Raw genomic sequence first — 25,804 nt, forward strand, 5'->3', positions numbered from 1 at the left:
TTAATACCAAGGATATACAAAGCACTGGTTTAACTCCATAAGAAGAAAACATCCAATACCATCAAAAAATGGGGTGACAAAATGAACAGAAACTTTCTCAAAGAAAAAATCTCAATGGCAAAAAGGAACATGAGAAAATGCTCTACATCACCAATCATCAGGGAGATGCAGATCAAAACAACAATGAGATATCATTTCACACCACAGAGACTGACTCACATCCAAAAAAACAAAAGTAACCAGTGTTGTCGCAGATGTGGCGAGAAAGGGATGCTCCTTCATGGCTGATTTGAATTCCGAATGGTTCAGCCCTTTTGGAAAAAAGTATGGACGATTCTCAAAAAATTAGAAACTGAGCTCCCATTTGATCCAGTCATATATATCCAAGAAAAAAAAGTATAGTTGAAATGACAACTGCACTTCTATTTTCATTGCTGCACTGTTCACAATAGCTAAAATTTGGGAAAAAACCAAGTGCCCGAGATCAGATGACTGATTAAAGAAATTTTGGGAAATCTCCACAATGGAATACTATGCAGCTGTTAGAAAAGATGAAGTCACGATATTTACATATAAATGATTATACATGGAAAATATCATGCTAAATGATATGAGCCAGAGAGGGACAGACATAGAAAAACTGCACTCATTTGGGGTATATAAAGTAACAGAATGGGAGTCGAACACTCAGGAATAGTTTAGATAAGTACCAGGAGCTCTGCTTCATGGCTTGGATGCCGCAGCACATGCTGGGGAAATGGCAGCTCAGATAGAGAAGGGAACACCAAATAATGGATGTTTGGAGGACTCGCTCTGGATGCGTGATGCTGTAAGTAGATTGTAAAGTGAACATGATGGCCACTCAGTAACTGTATTGCAAACTACAACACCCTAAAGGAGAGAGTGAGCAAAAGGGAATGTCCTGCCACAGAGGTGGGGTGGGGTGGGGGAAATGGGGTAGTGGGTGGGAGGGCTACTTGGGATCATTGGTGGTGGAGAATGGACACTGGTGGAGGAATGGGTACTCGATTATTGTATAGCTGAAACCTAAGCACGAAAGTTTGTAAGTCTACAACTGGTGTTACATGGTGTTTCGCTAATAAAAATTATATATATATATATATGAAAATATAGGCAGAACCCTCCAAAATTTGGACCTCAAATGTGCCTTTAATGATCTGATAGCACTGGCAAAGGCAACACAGTGAAAAATAAACAATGGGAACACATAAAGTTAAAGGGCTTGTGCATAGCAAAAGAAACATGAGCTAAAACTAATAGCTACCTGAATGGGGGAAATATTTACATTCAACTCATCAGATAAAGGTTTGATATTGAGGATATACTCACAAAGATCAACCAAAAATTTGAATATTCTATCAGAAATGGGGAGAGGAAATAGACACTTCTCAGAGGAATACAGTTGGATTGCTAGTAGACACATGAAAAATGCTCAGCATCACTTATCATCAGAGAAATCCAAATCAAGATGACAATGAGTTACCATCTTATTCTACTGAGAATGGCACATATCAAAAATAGTAGGAGCAATCTGTGCTGTTGAGGATGTTTTGAAAAAGGAACTCTTATCGACTGCTGGTGGAATGTTGTCTGGTACAACCCCTCCTAAAACAGTATGGAGAGTTCTCAGCAAATTTAGGATTGAACTGCATATGACCCAGAAATTCCACTTTTGAGCATCTATCCCCAGGACATAAAAATACTTTCTCAAAAGGACATATGCACACCATTATTCACTATTGCACTCAGCACAGTAGCTAAGATATGAACTAAACCTTGGTGTCCAATGATAGATGAATGGATTATGAAGATGTATTATATATACACAATGGAATATTCTGCAGCTGCAACCAATGATGAAATCATTCAATTTGCTGCTATATGATTGGAACTGGATGGTACTTAAATTAGCTAAAAGAAGAAAGACAAACACACGATGATCTCACTTATCTGTGGAATATAGAATATTGGATGGGGAAATGTTGATGTTTAAAAGGTTGATGCTTAGAGAATCCTTGACCCTAATGTTTAGAGAAGTGATAGGCAGAGAAGAAAAGAAATCAAGAGGTGGGGGAAAGAAGAGAACAAGAATTAATGGATTAATAAACATCAGGGCTTCAGTTATACCAGTTAGAGGAGTAAAGACAAAACACAGACTCAACAGATGTGAAAACATGAAATCTAAGTGACAACCACTGAAATTTTGTAATTTGCCTATCAAATTGATGGGGCAGTGGAGTGGGGTTGGTATGAAGTGGGAATCTGGGACCACTGGTGAAGCTAAGTTGACAATGGTGTAGATTGATGTTTAATTATTGTATGCCTAAAACATAACAGTAACTTTGTACATCATGGCTTTTAATAAAAATATTTTAAAAATAAAAATATACTATAGCAAACAAAAGAGTTAAGCAAGGCCTTTACTCATCTAGATTAATTCTTTCTAAAATTTTTCAAAAGTTTTCTTTAGGTAAAATGATTACCATAGTTTTAACAGAATGATTTTGTTGAACAAATTTACTGTACCTTCACTGCAACCAAAGTGCACAAGACCCTCCACTACTGTACCTGTTTCACCTTGGTCCACCCTCCTTGACAACTCTACTGCTTGCTTGATCACTGTCACTGTCACTGTCCTCTTGTTGTTCATTGATTTGCTCGAGTGGGCCCAGTAACATTGTGAGACTTGTTGTTACTGTGTTTGGCATATCAAATACGTCACGGGGAGCTTGCCAGACTTTGCCATGAGGGTGAGATACTCTAGGTAGCTTGCCGGGCTCTCTGAGAGGGGTGGAGGAATCAAACTCGTGCAAGGCAATTCCCAGTCGGCCACATGTAAGGCAAACGCGCTACCTGCTGCTTGCTTGATAATATCAGTTTTTCATTTAAAGGTCAAGAATTTGTCCTCATTAGATATTATGTTCCTTTATATACCACTGATGACCAAGATCATTTAATATTTACTCTCCCTTTGACATTTCAACTGTAATTAACTCTTGATAAGTGTATTTTTTTCAATGAACTTTTTTAATTCATATCTGTTCTGATTTCCTCTCATTTTGCATAATACTCAAAAAACTGCTGCAATTATACCACACCACATTTCCAATTAAATTTTTAACAGAAAATGCAAGAAACTAGTAATCCTAAAGAACGAGTCTTCTCTCTCATCTCCTATCTGGTGTCATAAAATTCTAGAGAAATTTTGACACATTTGTGGTGTGAATGTTATACTCTGTACCCTGAAACAAATATGTACACTCACAAACTACTGTTAACCAATAATAATAATAAATTAAGCTACAGTAATTTCATATCATTCCTAATTTTGTCAATGCTTTTATTTTATTGTAGAATATTAGCTTACAAATGTGTAAATATTTTTATTTTATACCCAGCACTGAAGTATCAACATACTTTAACCATAGGTCACATAGCCCTTCTCTGCCACTTAAGCCCCCATAGGTAACATAATCTCGGTTCTGTTAGAGCAGTTTACGAAAGTGAACAAAACCATCCCCTAGGGCTGCTGGTATGATCCAGGAACCTTATGTTTAATTATTTGGGCTTCCTATTCACTTAAACATGGTAGATTTCTGGGGGAACACTGAATTTTTTTCTGAAAAGGTGAAATATGTCTGAGTTAGAATATAAGGGCTTATTTTACTGAATATTGTTTATTTTATTTTTTGTTTCTCAGGAAATTGAAATAAATGAGATTCTAATTGGAAAAGTAGAACTATCACTGTTTGTATATGACATGTCAAAGGACATAACAACGTTTAATTTTCTATTAGTTCACTAATAAACCAATACAGTATAGTGGAGCAGGCTGAAAAACCAATATATAAAAAATCTGTTGCATTATATATTTGACAATAAAGTAGAAGAAAGGGAATAAAATCCATTTACAATCATATGTCTTATGCAGCTATTATCCTTTGTCTTCACTCCAAAAACTGCTCTCAGTAGTTTTGTAAGGTAGGTCTAGAATTGAATTATCTGAACTTCTATTTACTCAAGAATTTATAATTTCTTTTCTGAGAATAGCTTAACCAGGTAAAACCTAATTGTTTTTTAATAGTTTGAACACACTTTATCTCTATAGGAAAGTCTTTGTTGAGTAATATATTGATATCATAAAAACTCTACTTTTTGCGTTTTTGAAAACTTAGTTATCATATGCAAGACATCTGCACTCCTATGTTCAGTGCAGCACTGTTCATAATAGCCAAAATCTGGAAATAACCCAAGCACCCAGGAACAGGTGACTGGATAAGAAACTATGGTACATATGGACAGTCCTTCAAAAACTAGAACTCGAACTTTCATATGAACCCGCAATACCACTTCTGTAAATATATCCCAAGAATGCAAAAAAGCACAGTAGAAAATGACATCTGTACCTATATGTTCATTGCATCACTGTTCACAATAGCCAAAATCTGGAAAAAACCCAAGTGCCCTAGAACAGATGAATAGTTAAAAAAGACCTTGGTACATCTACACAATGAAATACTATGCAGCTTCTAGAAGAGATGAAGTCATGAAATTTGCTTATAAATGGATAGACACGGAGAGTATCATGCTAAATGAAATGAGTCAGAAAGAGAGGGACAGACATAGAAGGAGAGAGAGTATGGCGAATATTGTCTGCCATGGAGGCAGAGGGAGGGTGGGAAAGGGGGGGTATATTGGGGATATTGATGGTGAGGAATGTGCATTGGTTGAGGGATGGGTATTTGGTCATTGTGTGATTGTAATCCAAACATGAAAACTTGTAACTATCTCATGGTGATTCAATAAAATTAAAAATATAAAAACACAAAGATTTAATCGTCTTAAAAATAAAAAAAATGTAGCCCTGAAACTCAATCATGAATATATTTGTAATTCATGATATTGAATACTGTGTTTGGCATATCGAATACATCATGGGGTAGCTTGCCAGGCTCTGCCGTGCGGGCAAGATACTCTTGGTAGCTTGCCGGGCTCTCCGAGAGGGGCGGAGGAATCGAACTCGGGTCGGCCATGTTGGCTGCATACAAGGCAAACGCCCTAGCGCTGTGCTATCGCTCCAGCCCGTGATGTATTCGATATGCCAAACGCAGTAACAACAAAGTCTCCAATGGAGACATTACTGGGCCTGCTCGAGCAAATTGATGAACAACGGGAGGACAGTGACAGTGATATTGAATAAAAATTAAAAATAATTTAATAAAAATAAATAAAATATATGTAAAGTATGTTTAGTTTATAGAGATTCATTTGGCACTAAAATTAAATATAGATGTAAAGTAAAGGAATAGAAATTGCTATTCCAAGAAAATGAGAAATGCGAAAGTAAAGAATTTATATATATACATATATATATATAGTATATATACACTTCAACAAAGAAAAAGATAACAAGAAAAAGTTAAGCATTATATGATAAAAGAATGTACATAAAAGGAAGAGAGTAATTATTAATATATATGTACCTCACATAACATCACCAAAATATTTGAAGAAACTTCATCAGACCTCGAGAAAAACATTACTAGCAAATAGTATAATAGTAATTTTAGCATTCCACATTCAACATTAGACAGATCATTCAGGCAGAGTGGCAATTTAACAAAAGAAATCCCATAGTATTGGCACCTGTGACTCTGTCAAGTGGAGGTGAGTCACAGAATGAGACATACAAACACAGAAGGACAAAACTGAACACACAAGTACCATCCAAGCTTTGGGCTTGTCTGGGTAGTCGTGAGTGAGTTCAGAGGCCAGCCATTTATTCAGTACAACATTACTCTCCCACCCTAGTTTTCAGCACTTTAGCTATATATATAGAGATATATGTCTATATAACTCTCTATATATAATATATATTTCTCTCTATGATCTGTTTCCTATTGTCTGAACTCCATAAAATATGGTGTGGTAATTATGGACAATGGATAGTAAGTGCCCCATGATGTGCCGCGCAGCCGCAAAGCGCCTGGAGTGTGGCGGTGGTTGGGTAGTGGAGGCTGGCTGCTGGGGCTGGGTCCCTTGGGGCAGGGAGGGCTCTCTCCCGCCCCACTCTGGGGTGCCCCGAGTAGAAAAAGCCTAGCGCGGAGTCCAGCAGAAACAGCCTGGTGCTAAAGCAATCCTTGGAAAAATTAAGACGGGGTGAATCACCTCCACCAACTTCAAACTGTACTACAAAGCAGTGGTAATTAAAACAGCATGGTGTTGGAATAAAAACAGACCAGCAGATAATGGAATAGGGTTGAATATCCTTACACATATCCTCAAATATATGATAACTTAATCTTTAATAAGGGAGAAATAAATGTCAAGTGGAGCAAAGAAAGCCTCTTTAACAAGTGGTGTTGCAAAACTGGACAGTTATGTGCAAAAAAAATGAACTCAGACCTCTAACACCATGCACAAAAGTCAGATCAAAATGGATTAAAGATATCAACATCAGACCTGAATCCATCAGGTACATGGATGAAAATGCAGGCAAAACCCTCCACGATATTGAAGCTAAAAGTATCTTCAAAGATGAAATGCCACTGATCAAGCAAGTGGAAGTAAAGATAAATAAATGGGGTTACATTAAACTAAGAAGCTTCTGTACCTCAAAAGAAACAGTGACCAAGATACAAAGACAGCCTTAGGAATGGGAAAATTTATTCACCCAAAACCCTTCTGATAAGGGGTTAATATCAAAGACATTCAAGGCATTTGCTGAACCTCAAAAGAAACAGTGACCAAAATACAAAGATAGTCTACAGAATGGGAAAGGATATTCGCCAAATACACATCCGATAAGGGGTTTATATCAAGGATATACAAAGTACTGGTTGAACTCCACAAAAAGAAAACATCGAGTCCCATCAAAAAATGGGGAGATGAAATGAATAGAAACTTTCACAAAGAAGAAATCCGAATAGCTAAAAGGCACATGAGAAAATGCTCCACATCATTAATCATTAGGGAGATGCAAATCAAAACCACAATGAGATATCATTTCACACCACAGAGACTGGCTCATATCCACAAAACCAAAAGCAACTGGTGCTGACGCGGATGTGGCGAGAAAGGGACACTCCTTCACTGTTGGTGGGAATGCCGACTGGTTCAGCCCTTTTGGAAAACAGTATGGACGATTCTCAAAAAATTAGAAATTGAGCTCCCATTTGATCCAGCAATACCACTCCTGGGAATATATCCAAGAGAGGCAAAAAAGTATAGTCGAAGTGACATCTGCAATTGTTTGTTCATTGCAGCACTCTTTACAATAGCCAGGATCTGGAAAAAAACCTGAGTGCCCGAGAACAGATGACTGGTTAAAGAAACTTTGATACATTTACACAATGGATGTGGAAAAAACCTGAGTGCCCGAGAACAGATGACTGGTTAAAGAAACTTTGGTACATTTACACAATGGAGTACTATGTAGCTGTTAGAAAAGACGAAGTCACGAAATTTACATACAAGTGGTACTACATGGAAAGTATCATGTTAAGCGAAATGACTCAGAAAGAAAGGGATAGACATAGAAAGATTGCATTCATCTGGGGAACATAAAGTAACAAAATAGGAGACTAACTCCCAAGAATGACTGAGATTAGTACCAGGAATTTTACTCCATGGCTTGGAGGCCAACCACACATGCTAGGGGAAAAGGGAGCTCAGATAGAGAAGGGAACACCAAATAAAGGTGTTGGCAGGATCCTCCCAGGATGGGAGAAGCATGATGAAAGTAGACTATAGACCAAACATGATTGTCACCCATTGCCTCTTTTGCAAACCACAACACCCAATAAGAGAGAAAAGGGAATGTCCTGCCACAGAGGCAGGGTGGGATGGGGGGGATGGTGGGTGAGAGGGATACTGGGATCCGTGGTGGTGGGAAATGGGCACTGGTGGAGGGATGGGTATTTGATCATTGTATAATTGAAACCCTAGCACAAAAATTTGTAAGTCTGCAACTGTACTTCATGATGTCTCACTAATAAAAATTTAAAAAATGAAGAAAGATTAATAAAATGAATACAAAAATTAGATGGCTGGATAGAAGGTAGTATAAAATAGATTCTCCTTAATCCTTTCTCATAAAATTGATTCAGATCAGGCAAGAAAATTAAGTGAATATGTTTGGTCTGTAAAAAAATATTCACTGAACTTCTTTTATGTATCACCTTATGTTTAAGTATTTGTGTACAACTGTGAATAAATCTGTTAAAATGCAAAAAAAAAATCCAATACCACGAAAAAATGGTGAGATGAACAGAAACTTTCTCAAAGAAGAGATTCGAATGGTCAAAAGGCACATGAAAAAATATTCTTTATTAGGGAGATGTAAATTAAAACCACAACAAGATATCATCTCACACCACAGAGACTGGCACATATCCAAAAGAATAAGAACAACCAGAGCTGTCACAGATGTGAAGACAAAGGAACTCTCCTTCATTTTTGGTGGGAATGTAGGCTGGTTGAGGCTTTTTGGAAAACAATATGGACATTCCTCAAAAAATTAGAAATTGAGCTCCCAATTGCTCATGAATACCACTTCTGGGACTATACCCTCCGGGCCCAAACTAAGTCAAAAGAAGACAAATATCGGATAAAATCACTTATCTGTGGTATACAGAATAGCAGAAGAAGGGCAAGCAAGGCATCAAAAGGTGGGTAGTACCTAGACTACCCTGGAACTGGGATTATAAAACTGAAGATAGAAAAGGAAAGAAACGGAAGGAAATAAAGGAATAAGAGGTGGACAGAAAGTAATAGTGGTGAACACATTGATAGTGAAGCAGTTCACATTATCGATATAGTTGATTCATAGAACCAACAAAACTTAAAGTAAATATAGTAATCAAACTTAAAAATGTGCTTGCGAGGAGGAAGGAGGGAGGTGACAGGGTGGATGGGAACATTGGTGGAGGGAAGTTGATAGTGGTGAAGGGATATGTGTGGGAAAATTTTATACCTAAAACTCAACTATGAATAACTTTGTAAATCACGGTAGTTAAAAAAATAAAAAAAATTTACAAAAATCATTCAAGGGGTTATGGTGCCACCAGCAGGTCAGTCTGTACCTGTGAGGTGAGTGCATCAGCAGCCTGATGGCACCATCAGGCTTTCAGATACACCCAAATTGCTGCTGTGCCTTTGGCCAGACCCCAAAAACTTGGGGCAAAGTTTACCAAGAAATTAAATGGCCAAAAGTTATGTATGTGGGAGACACACCCACAAACCACCTCCGGCTCAGCTATATATTTGGAGTCATGGCCTCTCTGGTTCCTGATCGAACAGCTTAACGGCCATGATCCCAGAGACTCAGAAACGAATCTCAGAACCAAGGGGCTTTTGGCAGAAGTGAGTCCTGTTCCTGCAGTAGGTTACTGGCTCTGGGCCACTCCAGGTGGGAATAGGTTTTGTACCTTGTCCTGTTCCTCCTGGCGGCCCAGTGACTGTCATCCTCCAGAGGCCACTGGACAGTCAGGTTTGGGCCTGCGGTGGTAAGACACGCGGGGCCTCACTAGATGGGGGTGGAACCGGCCCGTTCCTCCCCATCCCAACAAGACCCCGAGTTGCCGCCTACAAACGGACTCACTGGCTCCTGATCAAGCTGCTTAATGGCCATGATCCCAGAGACTCAGAAACAAATCTCGAAACCCAGCGGCTTTTGGCAGAAATGCATCTGGACTGCATACATGGTGGCCGCCGCCACAGAGCTTATAGGAAAGCCAGGTATGAGCTGGCAGTGACAGGGCAACTGTAGTCTTATGGGAAGGGGGATGGTACCGGCTCATCCTTAACGTCCTACCGAGGTCACGAGTTGCCCCCCACGAGCGGCTCTCTGGCACAGCCATAACACTAGATGCACAGAAACCAATCTCTTAATTATCTGGCTCTTTGCAGAAATCCAAAATTGGGGCTGTGTGACATTATATGATTCTCATAACAAGCTATAGAAAACAAGTATTTCACAATGCCTTTTCAGCAATTCTGATTGTTGGTGGGGGGAATTCTAAACAATAATGATGCATCTTTTGTCAAAATAATGAATGTAATTAATGTAGAGAAGTTAACTCTTCTTTACATTAGAAATCATCTGCCTCACAGGCATTGGGAGGGGTGGGAGGGGGGGTATATTGGGGTTCTTGGTGGTAAAAAATGAGTACTGGTGAAGGGATAGGTGTTCGATCATTGTATGACCGAGACAAACCTGAAAGCATAGTAACTTTTCCCACAATGTAAAGGTAAAGGTAAAGGCCCTCCCGTTGATCGTTGATTTGCTCGAGCGGGCCCAGCAACGTCTCCATTGGAGACTTTGTTGTTACTGTGTCTGGCATATCGAATACTCTCGGTAGCTTGCCGGGCTCTCCGAGAGGGGCGGAAGAATCGAACTCGGGTCGGCCATGTTGGCCGTGTGTAAGGCGAACGCCCTACCCACAATGATTCAATAAATAAATATAAGAAGAAAAATAAATAAAATTATGAAAAAAGTAAGGTGGAGTTCATGCCAAATTCAATCAGCTAATCAGTGGCTGAATAAATTGCAGTACTCCTACATAAAAAATCATTCAAGGCCTAATCACTGTCATAAAGTTGTATGGCAGTGTTTCGTAGAGTAACACAGGTATTGTGTTAGAAGCTGCGATTGATACTGCTGAGTAAGGAAAGAAAATATGTGAGAATATGTATCAGATTGGCAAACATCTTTTTAAAGGGCAAAAATACTAGTGAAACAAATTTAAACCCTTGGCATCTTCAAGCAGGGTGAACATTTAATTTAGATGTGCCAATCACTCCAGAATATATGGGTCAGACATTGTAGCAGTATAGAAGAGAACGCTTTAACATTTTCTTCCCAGGTCTAGAAAAGGTTAAAATCCTCATATACTTCCATAGCACAATGTCTAACTGTGTACATGCCCTTTTCAAGTGTAACTGTGGAACAAATACCAAAACAGTGAAACAAATGCCAAAAAAGTGTAACGGTGAAACAAATGCCAAAAACAGTGCCAAATAAAGTGTAACAGTGAAACAAATGCCAAAAACAGTGCCAAATAACAGTGTAACATGGTAATGATTTCTCTGGAAGAGAAGCAGCTAGGGTGCATGCAACCTGGTTCAATTCTAGGTACTACATGGTTTCCCTGAGCATTGCCACTTGCAGCCCTGTAGGTCCCAAAGCACCACCAGGTATGGTCCAGGAGTCCCTCAAAATCACTGGGTTGGCCTTGGTATCCCTAGCACTGCAGGGTCTGAGCAACAAGGCATCCTCAGGTCCAGGATGCCTTGTTGCTCGAATCACTGTGATTGTATCGAATCACTGGCCAGATTGATGGATTCTATGGACCTCCTGATTTCACTGTGAAGTGCCCCTCCTGCCAATTTTTCCTCTGCCTATTAAGGAATAGATTGAGAACAAGTTCCTTTGACCCACCTCTGCCATAGTACAATTTCCAACTTTGCTGTGGAGTATCTATTTGTATCTGTCAGTCTACTTTACAAATGTGGGCACTTCAAGGCCCTGTAGAATACATAGGTACCTCAGGGACTGAGTAGAGGGGTTAAGGCACTTACCTTGCATGTTGCCAACCTAAGATTGATCCTTGGAACACCTATGATCTCCAAGCACCAATAGGAATGACTCCGAGCACAGACCCAGAAGCCCTGATATTCACAGGTTATGGCTCAAAAACTGGGAAAATATATACAGTGTAGGTCCTTCAAATGCATCCACTACTATTTCTATGGTGGCACCTGAATCCTGCAGAGGGTGGAAGTAGAGGGATATTCCCGCTGATGTCCACACTACGGATGAGTCTAGTGAAGCCAACCTGCTCATATGGACTGCAGTCAGCATTTGACCAATACATACACCATCTGGTTTGAAGCACAGCAGACAGTGAGCAGAATTTGGGTTTGATTCCTGAGCCTTAGTCAACGATGTTTTGCCCTGACAGTTGGACTGTTGCAAAGGGATTAACCCTATGACTTGCACAAGGGAATCCAAGGGGTATATGATCATAAATAAGCTCTGGTGGGGTATAGGTATATGCAAAGACATTTAGGTTTTCCTGCAAGGCACTAGTGCATACCTTACTCTTCTACAACCTGGCTGATAAAGACACTGCCATTCCTGTCACAGAAAACAGACACTGTCTCCACTCTCACTGTGGATCAATGCAGTATGCAGCTGAGAATATTATAAGATTCATTATATCTGGGAGAGGTTTATCAACTCCACCCCAGAGATTTCCGAAGGGAATAAACATTGTGTACTCACCATGGTATTTAACATTTTTTCAGAATGTCCTTGAGGCTGAAGCAATAGTACAGTGGGCAGTGTGCTTACCTTGCATGCAATCTTTCGCTGGGATGGACAAATTACTTTATATTCCTGGATAAGGAGGATTCGCTCAATTTCCCTTGGGATTCCATTGTCTTGTTGCAATCTGTGCCTGCTAAATGCAAAATACCTGGAATGGAACATGCAACAATAACAGACCGAAGGTGGGAACCTGGTCTGGCACACTCCCTGTACCTGTCCAAGTCCCTTTCATGCCAGACAGTGTTGCCTCCTCTGGTCAATATGTAGAGCAACATACACAAGTAATTTAAGTTCCTAAAGGCCCTCATCTCAAGGATAGGTGGACATGTTCTCTCTTGTACTAGTACACCTTTTAGTCACCATCTTTGTTTTTTCCACTGGACTGAAGGACATTTTAACACATAAGGAAGACTTCACTATAGTCATCCAGTAAACCAGCAAAACCTATCTCTATCAAACATTGAAAAGTATCTAAAGAAGAAAGCTATCCTCCAAAACAGGAGGGCTTTGGACATAACTACCACACAAGGTAGTACCAAAATACTATGTTGCATGTTTATACCTGTTGAGTCTATTAGTGTATCATTGTTTATTAAATAATTTAAGGGCACAGGTGAACACCTTGAGTGATCCAACCCCTAGCCTAGAGAATTAATATATCAGTGGTTTAGATCATGGGGCTCCTACAAAAAAAAGTGTGACTTTTTTTGGGATGCATTGTAAATACCTTTTTCCTTTGTATTTACCTATGTTGTTGCTATGTCTCCAGTGTATCCTGATTACCACCAAATAAGCTATAGATTCTTACTAATTAAACTTGCTAACTATTCAGTGAACACTGTCAAAGCAGGAAACACTGTTATAAGAGCTAGTCACAGAGGTAAAATATTGAAGGAGATCATTGAAAAAACATAACATAACTGGTTTATCAGTCAGAGATTCCTCACCTCCACTCTGCCAAAGAAATATATATTCTGCCTAGAATTTTTTGTTAGTAGCTCAAATTCTGGCATAGCTTTAAAGTGGCATTGAATATGCTGGACTGAATATGTCACTTAACACAATTAAGGCTTCTAAGCGAAGTTTTATATTTTAAGGTTTTTTATTTTTTGCTTTTCGGGTCACACCTGGTGATGCACAAGGGTTAGTCCTGGCTCATGCACTCAGGAATTACTCCCGGCGGTGCTCGGGGGATGATATAGGATGCTGGGAATCAAACCCAGGTTGGCAGCATGCAAGGCAAATGCCCTACCCACTGTGCTATCTCTCCAGCCCCTTTAAGATTCTTTTTTAAAAATTTTTTATTAGTGAATCGCCGTGAGGTACAGTTACAGACTTAACAAACTCTCATGCCTGTGTTTCAGTCATACAATGCTTGAGTACCCATCCCTCCACCAGTGCCCATTCTCCACCACCGATAATCCCAGTATACCTCCCACTGCCCCACCCCATCCCCCCTACTCCTTTAAGATTCTTGAAGGTACAGATTCTTTTTATCTTATAGCCACCCAGAACAACTCTTGCTTCTTATGTGTCCTCTTTCTTTGATCTCTCCTTCTCAGTACATATAGGAGAGTTTCCTGAGGTTTTTAACCAGCAGGCATTATGGGAATAACCCAAATCTTCCAATATGAATTTTAAATACAAACATTATGAGGGCCTTCCTTCTGGACATCATGACTTTATCAAAGAAAATAAACATGTATATACCATAATTTTACATAACTCGCTCATGTTAAGAGTTAAACCCAGAGTCATCTTCATATATGCTATTTTTAAGTAAGTCACATAATCACTTAACCACTTAACTTTGGTAACTGAATTTTTGACACAAGTATGGGACATCACACATGATCCTGTTGAATTTAATCCTACTAAATTTATTTTTTTAATTTATTTTTAACTTTATTGAATCACCGTGAGAAAGTTACAAGCTTTCCTGTTTGGGTTACAATCACACAATGATTAATCCTACTCAATGTAGCACTTTTGTGTGGTGCCATGAATAAAGCACAGGTCTCACACATACAAAGCTAGTGATATACTGAGCTTTATCCTCAGCACTAGCCTAGAGAACACTGGGCTATATTTTCCCAGTCAATTTTATGTGTGTGGTGGGAAAATCTTGCTAATGACAATTACTCTACTTTTTAATTCTGATACTATTTTATTGAAATGGAAAAGCGATTTTATGCTTTCATGGTAGTCATTGAATAATAACTTTAATGGGAGAGGAGTGTAGTTGGAAACCTCTTATCCACATTCACACATTGTTAGACACTGCTGATTCAAATTACTAACCCATCTATTCTTGTCATCTAGCTCATGTTACTACATTTTATTCTCAATGTCATTTTGATTTTTTTTGTGGAGGACGATTTGGGTTACACCCGGCAGTGCCTCAGGCTTATTACTGACTCTGCACTCAGGGATCACTGAGCAGGCTTGTGGGACCATATGGGGTGCCAGGGATCAAATCTAGGCTGATGGCATACAAGGTAAGCAAACTGTCCACTGTACTATTGCTTCAGTCTCTCTCAAGGACATTCTGAAAAATTGTTAAATACCATGGTGGGTACACAATGTTTATTTATTCCCTTCTGAAGTCTCTGGGATGGAGTTGAACGAAAAAGGCAAGCATCCTCCAGAACAGCTGAAGCACAAATGGCCCATACAATTGCCAACTTAGAGACATACCACATATATTAGACCACTATCAACAGATGAACTTAAGTGTAGTTTCAAATATTTGCAATTCAAGTCAGGAAGGCAAAGCGCAAAATTGCTGTTAACAATTTATGAGAGTTGATTCTCATATATATATATATATACTTTTATGTGATCTGCTCTAGTGTGAACAACAAGAGATATACAGTTTTAACGTTTAGCCAATTTACATCTTTAAGGAGGTGTGAACTTCCTTTACATCCAGATGAAAAGCTAGCAGATGATTTATTATAAAATTTATTATTATGCAAACAGAACAGTACTTGGTGGAGGTGGGGAAGAATAGCGAACTGATTAAATGTATATTCTAGAATCTCAGAATTAGGTTCAATTTATACTATCACTTAATACTAAGGCAGCTGTATAAAATTGACCTCTTTTCACCTATTTCCTATCTGTAATCTGGGAAACATAACCTTCTATGGTTGTTATGAAAATCAAACATAACTGTATATTTTTGTTATCCCAGTCTAAGAAAGAAATTTATTCTGGCAAGACAATCTTGTAAAACACATGTTAGGGTAAAATAATCCTGTTTTCTTTCATGTTTTTCACTTAAAAGAGTTTGGGGGCCACACATAGCAGTGCTCGGGGCTTACTCCTGGCTTTGCACCCAGGAATTACTCCTGGAGGAACTCAGGGGTCCATATGTGGTACTAGGAATCAAACCCAGGTGAGGCCCATGGATGGCAAGAGCCTCACATGATTTGCTGTCTCTCGGGCTCTCACCAACCATTCTTTTAATAATGAGTAATATTTCCTGAAATTAAAGACTGCTAACATACAAATTGGCTCAAAAAGTTCTGAACATGGATTTTGAAAGTGCTGTTTTTGGAAGTTCTCATTTGTGTTCAGATACCTCAATATAATTGCCTTTATACCTACTCAAAAAATAATATTGTTTTGGATATGTCAGATCAAGTATCTTAAGTGTCACATGGCCATGAAGCTGATTCTATGACTAACATTTTTTAAAATAAGAGCATTTCTTAACATGAAATACCTTGCTTGTTTGGGGGCCACATCTAGCAGTGCCCACATCTGGCAGTACCGTACTCCTGGCTCCACACTCAAGGGTTACTCCTGGTAGGGCTTAGGAGACCAAATGGGGTACTGGGAATCAAACTCAGGTCGGCCACATGCAAGGCAATGCCCTACCTGCTATAGTCTGTACTATAGCTCCAGCCCCATGCAGTGTCTTTTTGGCTTTTTGTTTGGGGCCACACCTGGCTGTACTCAGGGAGGTATCCAGAGTCTCCAATCATTGGGAAAGATGAGTAAGGAGAGGCTACTAAAATCTCAGGGTTGGGACGAATAGAGACAATACTGGCACCTGCTCGAGTAAATCGACGAAAAATGGGATGACAGTGATACAGTGATACAGTGATGTTAGATCAAACAACCCTTCACTGAATGGCTGGCTTACCAAAATTCTTAAGTGTGTTGGTTTGTAGTAGCTTTTGCAAAGGGATTTTATTCATCAAAGTATTTAAACAGATACACAATGGATATAAAAAGTTTCTTTGGTATAGCTTAAGTCTGTAACTGCCCAATCATGTTTCCCTTTTTTATTTTTTTGGTAAGTGCCTTTTGAATAAATTTCCTAACAGACTTCTGGGAAGATAATAAAATCAAAACATCCTTAATCCTTTTTCACTGTTCCATAAATCAACAGAAATGAACACAAAAAAATAGAAAAATGAACAAAATCTATACAACCTATAAAGGCAGCAAAAATCAAAGAATTTCTGTAAGACATGATCTTACAGGTGTTCTTACAGTTTTCATTCTGTGACATCATGACGAACTGAGAAAATTCTGGTAAAATATCATCTGGTTTAAAAGAGCCAGGGTTATCTTAAACTAAGAAGCTTCTGCACCTCCAAAGAAACAGTGACCAAAATACAAAGACAGTCTACAGAATGGGAAAGGATATTCACCGAATACACATCTGACAAGGGGTTGATATCCAGGATATACAAAATACTGGTTAAACTCCACAAGAAGAAAACATCCAACCCCATCCAAAAATGGGGCAATGAAATGAACAGAAACTTTCTCAAAGAAGAAATCCGAATGGCAAAAAAGCACATGAGAAAATGCTCTACATCATTAATCATCAGGGAGATGCAGATCAAAACCACAATGAGATACCATCTCACACCTCAGAGACTGGCCCACATTCAAAAGAACAAAAGCAACCGATGCTGGCGTGGATGTGGCGAGAAAGGGACACTCCTTCACTGTTGGTGGGAATGTCCACTGGTTCAGCCCTTCTGGAAAACAGTATGGACGATTCTCAAAAAATTAGAAATTGAGCTCCCATTTGACCCAGCAATACCACTCCTGGGAATATATCCCAGAGAGGCAAAAATGTATAGTCGAAGTGACATCTGCACTTGTTTGTTCATTGCAGCACTCTTTACAATAGCCAGAAACTGGAAGAAACCTGAATGCCCAAGAACAGATGACTGGTTAAAGAAACTTTGGTACATCTACACAATGGAGTACTATGTAGCTCTTAGAAAAGATGAAGTCATGAAATTTACATACAAGTGGTACAATATGGAAAGTATCATGCTAAGCGAAATGAGTCAGAAAGAGAGGGATAGACATAGAAAGATTGCATTCATCTGGGGGATATAAAGTAACAAAGTATGAGATTAATACCCAAGAATAGCTGAGATCAGCACCAGGAGGATTACTCCATAACTTAGAGGCCAGCCGGGTATCCTAGAGGAAAGGGCTGTTCAGATAGAGAAGGGAGCACCAAATAAAGGATGTTTGGAGGATCCTCCCAGGAGGGGAGATGCATGTCGAAAGTAGACTATGGACTGAACATGTTTGCCACTCAATGCCTCTTTTGCAGACCACAATACCCAAAAGGAGAGAGAGAACACAGGGGATTGCCCTGCCACAGAGACTGGGGGGATGGGGGGATGGGGGTGGGAGGGATATTATCCATGGTGGTGGAAAATGGGCACTGGTGGAGGGATGGGTATCTGATCATTGTATAATTGAAACCAAAGCACAAAAAATTGTAAATCTACAACTTTAAAAAAAATAAAATAAAATAAAATAAAGGGAAAAAAAAATAAAATAAAAAAAAAATAAATAAAAGAGCCAGGGCTGTATTTCAGGGAGGCAGTGATACAGACTGGGTAAGAATAAGTAAAGTAAAAGGCCCTCCCGTTGATCATCCATTTGCTCAAGCGGGTCCAGTAACGTCTCCATTGGAGACTTTGTTGTTACTGTCTTTGGCATATCGAATACGTCACAAGGAGCTTGCCAGGCTCTACCGTGCGGGCGAGATACTCTTGGTAGCTTGCCGCGCTCTCCGAGAGGGGCAGAGAAATCGAACTCGGGTCGGCCATGTTGGCTGCGTGCAAGGCAAACGCCCTACCGCTGTGCTATCGCTCCAGCCCTCCGAGTGCCTGAGAACAGATGACTGGTTAAAGAAACCTGGTACATCTACACAATGGAATACTATGCAGCTGTTAGAAAAGATAAAGTTATGAAATTTGCATAATAGCGCATCAACATGGAAAGTATCATGTTAAGCGAAATGAGTCAGAAAGAGAGGGACAGACATAGAAAGATTGCACTTATTTGTGGAATATAAAGTAACAGAATGGAGACTAACACCCAAGAACAGTAGAGAAAACTACCATGAGGATTACTCCACAGCTTAGAAGTTGGCTTCGCATGCTGGGGGAAAAGGCAGTTCAGACAGAGAAGGGACCACCAAGTAAAGGGTGCTAAGAGGGCCTGCTCGGGATGGGAGATGTGGGCTGGAAGTAGACTATAGACTGAACATGATGGCCCCTTAATACCTCTACTGCAAACCACAACACCCAAAAGGAGAGAGAGAGAGCAAAAGGGAATACCCTGCCACAGAGACGGGTGGGATAGAGGGGACAGGGTGGGGGTGGTGAGAGAGATGCTGGGACCATTGGTGGTGGAGAATGGGCACTGGTGGAGGGATGGGTACTTGACCATTGTGTGACTGAAACACAAGCACAAAAGTTTGTAAGTCTGTAACTGTACACTTTTTATTAGTGATTCACTAATAAAAAATTTTTAAAAAAGAGAATATGTCATACATTAAGAGATACCTGAGAAACTTACATTTTATTTAAGTTTCCCAGTATTTTAAAAATAAAATGCCAAAACAGGAATTTATTATATATAATTTTAAATGTTTTATATTTAAAAAATTAATCTGTATGTTGAATATTTTCCATCAGGACAGTCTAGCTCTGTATGATAGCAACTTATTTATTTGAAGATAATGTTAAAATTCTGACTTTGTGATCATGAGACAGGTAAAATGGCTCTCCTGATAACCTAATCCCTATGTCTGGATTACGCCTGGATTACAGGAATTATTCCATTTGTTGCTATTTTGACACTACAGATCAGAATTTAGAACTAGCTGCACTTGCTGAGAGCATGAACTCAGTGTATCCTCACAGTAGTTTCTTAATAAACATGATGGTCATGACTTAATACCACAATTAAAGTGGAAAGTCCTCTTTAATGAACCAGCAGTACCTATTTCATTGTTATATTCACTTCTACAAATAAACATAAGTGGCAAGAATATATTAAGATCACATACTTAGAAATAAAAAAAATCAAATTAGGAAAATTTTCAAAGCTGAAATTCTGTTGAGATCGCTCTTGGCAGTAGTTTTGTCCTCACTATTCTATCTTACTAGGTCACAGAGACAATAATATAACTTACACCACCGAGCCTTATGGTGGTCTGATATAATAAGTTCAAGCAACGATGAGAACTAAGTAAATAGTAAAAGCACACTATAGTATTTCCACTACCAATATAAAATAGTAGAACAGAATATTCTACATGCAATTAATAAATTTAATAAATGAATTCATGAAACAAATTATAAATAAACGAATAAACCATGATATAATAGTAGTTGAATACCCTTCTCCCCGCCCCCCCAAAAAAGACAGAGCCTGTAGAAAGAACCTGCAGGTAAAAAGGGACTATTATATGATGTAAGACATACAGGGCCAGATAGTACAGAGGGTAGGGCACTTGCATTGTATGTACCCCACCCAGATTTGATCCCCAACACTATATATGGTCCCCCCCCGCCAAGTTCTACCAGGAGTGATCCCTGAGCACCGAGCCCTGAGTACTACCAGGTGTGGCCAAAATAAAACAACCTCCCCCTCCCCCAAATCCATCAAAACCATAATGTAAGATATACAGGAAAAGCAGTCCAAAGTACTATAAAAGTAAAGTTATAAAACAAAAATTAATGGATTAGAAAACAAACAAACACAGAACAAAGAGGAAAAAAACTTAGTTTTTTTTTCAGAAAAAAATGTATTAAAAATTAGCTAAGCATTTGTTAAGCCTACTTAAGGACTTTTCCTCAAATATTTGAAAGAAATCCGCCTGCTAAATGTATATGAACCAAGTGTCAGACATCTCATATTGATGTGTCACTATTCCTATGCCACTGGCTTATTTAGTATTTGCTTCTCTATAAAATCACCCATGTCATTAATACACTTAAATTTATGATAGCAGACTTTGTAATTATCTTAAATTGGATAAATCAGTAAAAATATTACTTTACCTAAATTGTTCTGAGAAATAGATAAGCCAGATATAATTAGGTTTTAAAAATAAAAAAGTGGTTTTTAATTCAAATAAGTTTGAAAAATGTTTCACTGAGTCAAAGTTTTTACTCTTTTAAATGAAGAAATTTAACTCATTGAAAAACTACCCAACATTTACTGCATGACTCTCCAAGAGGACCTTTATCATTTACAAACTTATACAACTACTTCTATAGAATTATTTTTTTTCAAAAATGCATTTAAAACTGCTGCAGCAAAGTATGGTTAAATCTAGAAACAAGAATAACACTATCAATTTTATTATGTATCATTCTTCAAGAATTTCTTAACTCATTTAATCTGAAATCATTGCAATTATAAAGAACATGTAACTTTGTATGATTGTTTTTACTAGGAAAAATCCAAAAGGATGGGATATCGTTGAAATTAAAACTTTTGTAAACTGCAAATGTAAATGCTTTTATAAAATGACACACAATTATGTTTCTAGAAATCACTGCAATTCTATAGTTCTCATGATCAATTTAAGACAAATCAGAATACAAATTTATTTACTACTGTACAGCTAGTAACTACTGTACAGCTCACGTAATAAACATGCCAAAATCATAAGAAAAAATGAAAATAAGAAAGGTCAGTAGGGGCCTGGGCTGTGGCCCAAGTAATAGTATGAGGACCTGGGTTCAATCCCCGGCATCCCTTCCTAGCACTGAGGTTGTGAGCCCCACACTCACCAAATTTGGCCCAACGAAAGTAGCAACAAAACCATTAATAGAGGGCAAGTCCCAACAGGTAAGAAATCATTCTAACTAAATAACTACTAGCTATTTACTATGAATACAATAAACAGTAGTACTAGACAGAATTAAGACACATTATATATATATGTGTGTGCGTATATATATAAAACATTTCATATGGAAGAGGGAGGTGGATAATGAGATAATCAATTAGCTTTGGGGGAAAAGAATACTAAAACCTATATATCAAAATAATCCCAAATAGGACAAAAATCTACTTTAATAAAACCATTAAAATTTTTAAAAGTAGGGGCTGGAGCAATAGCACAGCGGGTAGGGCGTTTGCCTTGCACGCGGCCGACCCAGATTCGATTCCCAGCATCCCATATGGTCCCCTGAGCACTGCCAGGGGTAATTCCTGAGCGCAGAGCCAGGAGTAACCCTTGTGCATTGCCGGGTGTGACCCAAGAAGCAAAAAAAAATTTAAAAATAAAGAATGTAATCTTGGAGTGAAGCACCCTTCATAAACATGATCCTAAGGTCAGAGACAAAAAGGAAAAGATTTATGCATTTTTAATTTTTTTATTTTTTTTTAGTCATTTTAATGCATTTTTTCTTGTGCACAAGGGAATAACTGATAGTCAAAAAGATAGTTTTCTTTTCACATAGCAGTTAAAAGTAATACAAACATCACAAGACACTTTCAGTGAAAATTACATTTCCAATACAAATCAAAATGCATATTAGGGTCTCTTTACCGGAGAAGCTAAGAAGGCAGGCTGAGGTAAAACGCACTTTCCTGGCATTACCACAATGATCCTTCACGCTTCACAAAGATTAAGGTCATACACAGTCAATCTGCAAATGTTGAATGTCACACTGTAGTTTTCTGTACAATTAAATGTATACTTAAGAGATACCAGGATAAACATTTCTACTATATTTTAACTGAACCTGTCTAGTCAACATTTTCACTGATAAGTTTATCAAAGAAGCTGTAAGATTCTACAAAATTGTGAGACACACTTAACTCCAGAAATATTTCTTATATTCTTTCTCATTTTGGTTACACAATCCTGCTCAGAGATTTTTAAATTGCAGTTCCAGTTGTGCTTACTGTACTGTGTACAAGCATCACAAAAAAGATAAAGGAATGGTATAAATCTTACAGCATTTTGCTAGCAAAAATACATGCCAAAGTCACAATAAGCAATATTGTACCGCAACATTTGAATATTGCAAATTCCAATAATTTGCTTCTGCTTTTAATTTTTTCACTCTACATTAAATTACTATAATAGGCTAATATTTAAAATGCAAATAAACTGGACATCTGTAAGACAAAACTTGCTCACCCAAACATGAAAGTTGATATTTCCATAAAATCACAATAAATGCATAATAAAGAGAAATGTACATGCAACACCTTTGAGTGAAACAGCATTGATTTTCACCACTGAACACAAGGAAACAGAAGTAAGGGGGGAGGGAGGGGGAGAAATGAAAGGATAGAGATGGACTCCACCTTAAAATACATCATATGGAACTTGTAACTAGACAGATTTAAAATAATCAAAATTAAAGCACAATTCTGTGTATTTAAAGATTTAAGAGCCATTATCAAAAATAAGATACTTTTTTCAAGGTACAGAAACGTAATTAGGATGGCTGGGAGCCCAGCAGCCTCTCAATGGCTGCATTGATGTCACCTCCTGTTGCTATCAGAGCCTGCAAGTTTGCTTCACGGTTTAAAAACCCCATTGCATTGAGCTGTTCCAGTTGTTGCTGAAATCTGACTTCTGGATTTGGCAGCTGTGGAGGATTTGCTCCAGCCAGAGCCTGCACCATTTGCTGAATGAATTGTTGGTTAGGTCCAGATTCTGATGTTGGACTCATAGTTTCACTGGGTGCAGAGCTGGGCACAGTGGACCCAGAGGGACCACCAGAGCCAGCGGTCCCTGCAGAGCCAGTGGGTCCTATAGGACCAATGGGGCCAATGGGGGTAAAAGGAACTATGGGCCCTATAGGACCTATGGGTGTAACAGGGCCTACAGGGCCTATGGCAGTTCCCAGGACCCCCACTCCCACCCCGGGAGTGAAACTTGGAATGAGTCCGGGTGCTTCAGTGGCTAATGTCTGTAGCCCCTGCTGGATCTGCATTAAAGCCTGCATAGCTCTTGGGTTTGACATGGCTGATATTGTGTCTGGATTCTGCATTTGCTGCAGGAAAGCTGGGAGCTGTGGACGCATCTGCTCTTGTAGCTGAGGATTTGCAGTAAACACTGGGCTATTCAGCATCATCTGTGCAGCCAAATCTGGATTTTGACTCAGCGACTGCATCATACTTCTCATGTAGGGAGCAGACAGCATATTTTGGATCAGCTGGGGGTTTTCAGTTATCTGTTGCAGCAAGCTCTGCATTCCTGGGGTACTGAAGATGCTGGCTACATAATTGGCTGCGGCCACGGTGTTCCCAGTAGCACTGCTGGAGCTACTGCCACTGCTGGTGGTTGTACTGGTAGTCGCAGAACTCTGGGTGGCCGCTGGTGGCGCCCATGGATTGGGTAATGGATCTCGATTTTCTGTGCGGGAAGGCTGTGTACCTTCCCCGGAGGAGGAACTGCCCCCCACTGAGGCAAACGGATTACCCCCAAACTGCTCCTGTGCAGCATTCAGCATAGGCTCTTGAATGTCAGTGTACATGCGCCTTAGAGCATTGTAACCACCAGGAATGCTCTCCAGATTGCTGAGAGCCAGGTCTTGATTTCTCATCATCTCCTGCATCATGGCTGGATTTCTGGCAATTTCCAGCGTCTGCCTCATAATATCTGGGTTGTTAAGCAGGTGACTGATTTCTGGGTTTCTCTGAATCAATTGTTGCATCTGTGGATTGGCCATAATAAGCTGCCTCATCAGATCAGGATTCGAAAGCATGCTCTGAACAAAGGGATTTTCCATGATCTGGATCATCATTTCAGGGCTGGACAGGAGCTGCTGCTGCATCTGGTTCTGGAGCTCAGAGAAGTTGGTGGAGCTCAAGCCCAGGCTGCTGAGGCCTGCTAGTCCTCCCAGGCTTCCCAACCCAAACGGGTTGCTATTTGTGGAAGTAGGTGTGGAGTTACTCCTGGGAGTTGATGCCGTTGCCGAGGTAGTATTACTTCCCACGACATTGCTAGACTGTGTAGACTGGCCCTGAGGTCGGTTCTGACTTTTGATGACAAGATGAACAGTCAGACCATCATGGATGCCGTGCTGGATCAAGGTATCTTGATCTTTTAATATTTTTCCGGCAAAAATCAGCACCAGCTGATCTGTTTGGGATTTGAAGCGTTTCGAAATCGCTTCCTTAAACTGCTGTACTGAGCTATTCTCAGGTACCGCGAACTCCTCTTTCTCTTTAGGAGTCTTCACAGTGACTTTGATGATTTTGGGCTCTGCCGAGGCAGAGGAAGGGCCTTGGGCCGCTGCAGGGCCGCGGGAGGGGCGCGGGGGGCCGCTGCTCTCGCCATTCTCAGCCATGGCGGCCGCGGTGACGCAGGCAGACAGGAAAGGCGCGGGCGGGCGAGAGAGCTAGCGAGGGAAGGAGGAAGGAAGGAGCACAGCCACAGCAGGTTGGGCCGTGCAGGAGCGCGGAACACAGTACCTCTCGGATGAAGACTGCGGTTCTCAGGTCCTCCGGTTGAGAGAGGGCTCCGTGTAGGCCACAGGCCGAGGTCTCCCGCTTTCCGGTCTCAGGGCCTCCGCCGCCGCCAAGTGATCCCACCGCGCGCACTCCCAGCAACTCCTGCAGCCGCTCCGCCCGCTCCTCTCCGCCCCTTCCCCTCCCCCAGTTCCTAGCTTGCTTCCCTGCCCCCTCTACTGACGGCGCCGAGGCCCAGAAAGATAGATTTGACTGGGACAAATTAAAAACTTCTGTACTGCGGGGCTTGCAGGGGCGGGGAAGGGAGAGGGGAGAGAAAGAGAGAAACAAAGACAGAGAAACAGAGAGGGAAAGATACCAAGAGGAAAGAGGAAGGGGAGGGAGCAAAGAAAGCCAGCTTCAGGAAAGGACCAGTGGAGACTACGTTCACGTATATGCAGTCCATTAAGGAGGCAGCGAAAGAATGAGAGCCTTAAGCGAACCGACTCCATATAAAGACAAAAAATGAATAAAAACAACTCTCACAATACAGAAAGCTGAGAGATTAACAATTGTGGTTAAGGGAAAAGGGGAGGGCAGGGAAGAAACCTGTATTTTACGAAAATAGAGCAGATGGAAATGAGCGCATACAAAAGACATTTTGTATTAAGAAATCAGAGAAATTCAAACAATGAAATTCTATTCATGCTTTATCCATTGCCAAAGAAGAAAAATAACGATGAA

General features: G+C 39.8%; 2 protein-coding genes across 2 annotated transcripts in view; both read right to left on the bottom strand.

The window, feature by feature from the left end:
- The window catches only part of KLF8 (KLF transcription factor 8), a 265,628-nt gene that overhangs the window by 12,829 nt on the left and 226,995 nt on the right, over positions 1–25,804 (bottom strand). The gene's annotated exons all lie outside the window — the stretch shown is intronic.
- Positions 21,982–25,033, bottom strand: UBQLN2 (ubiquilin 2). The gene has a single exon (XM_056130026.1). The coding sequence runs from the start codon at positions 24,958–24,960 to the stop codon at positions 23,101–23,103; it is 1,860 nt and encodes a 619-aa protein (XP_055986001.1). The 5' UTR covers positions 24,961–25,033; the 3' UTR covers positions 21,982–23,100.

This window comes from Sorex fumeus, unplaced genomic scaffold (genome assembly GCF_029834395.1).
Source record: "Sorex fumeus unplaced genomic scaffold, SorFum_2.1 ptg000073l, whole genome shotgun sequence".
In the NCBI taxonomy this organism is placed as follows: domain Eukaryota; kingdom Metazoa; phylum Chordata; class Mammalia; order Eulipotyphla; family Soricidae; genus Sorex; species Sorex fumeus.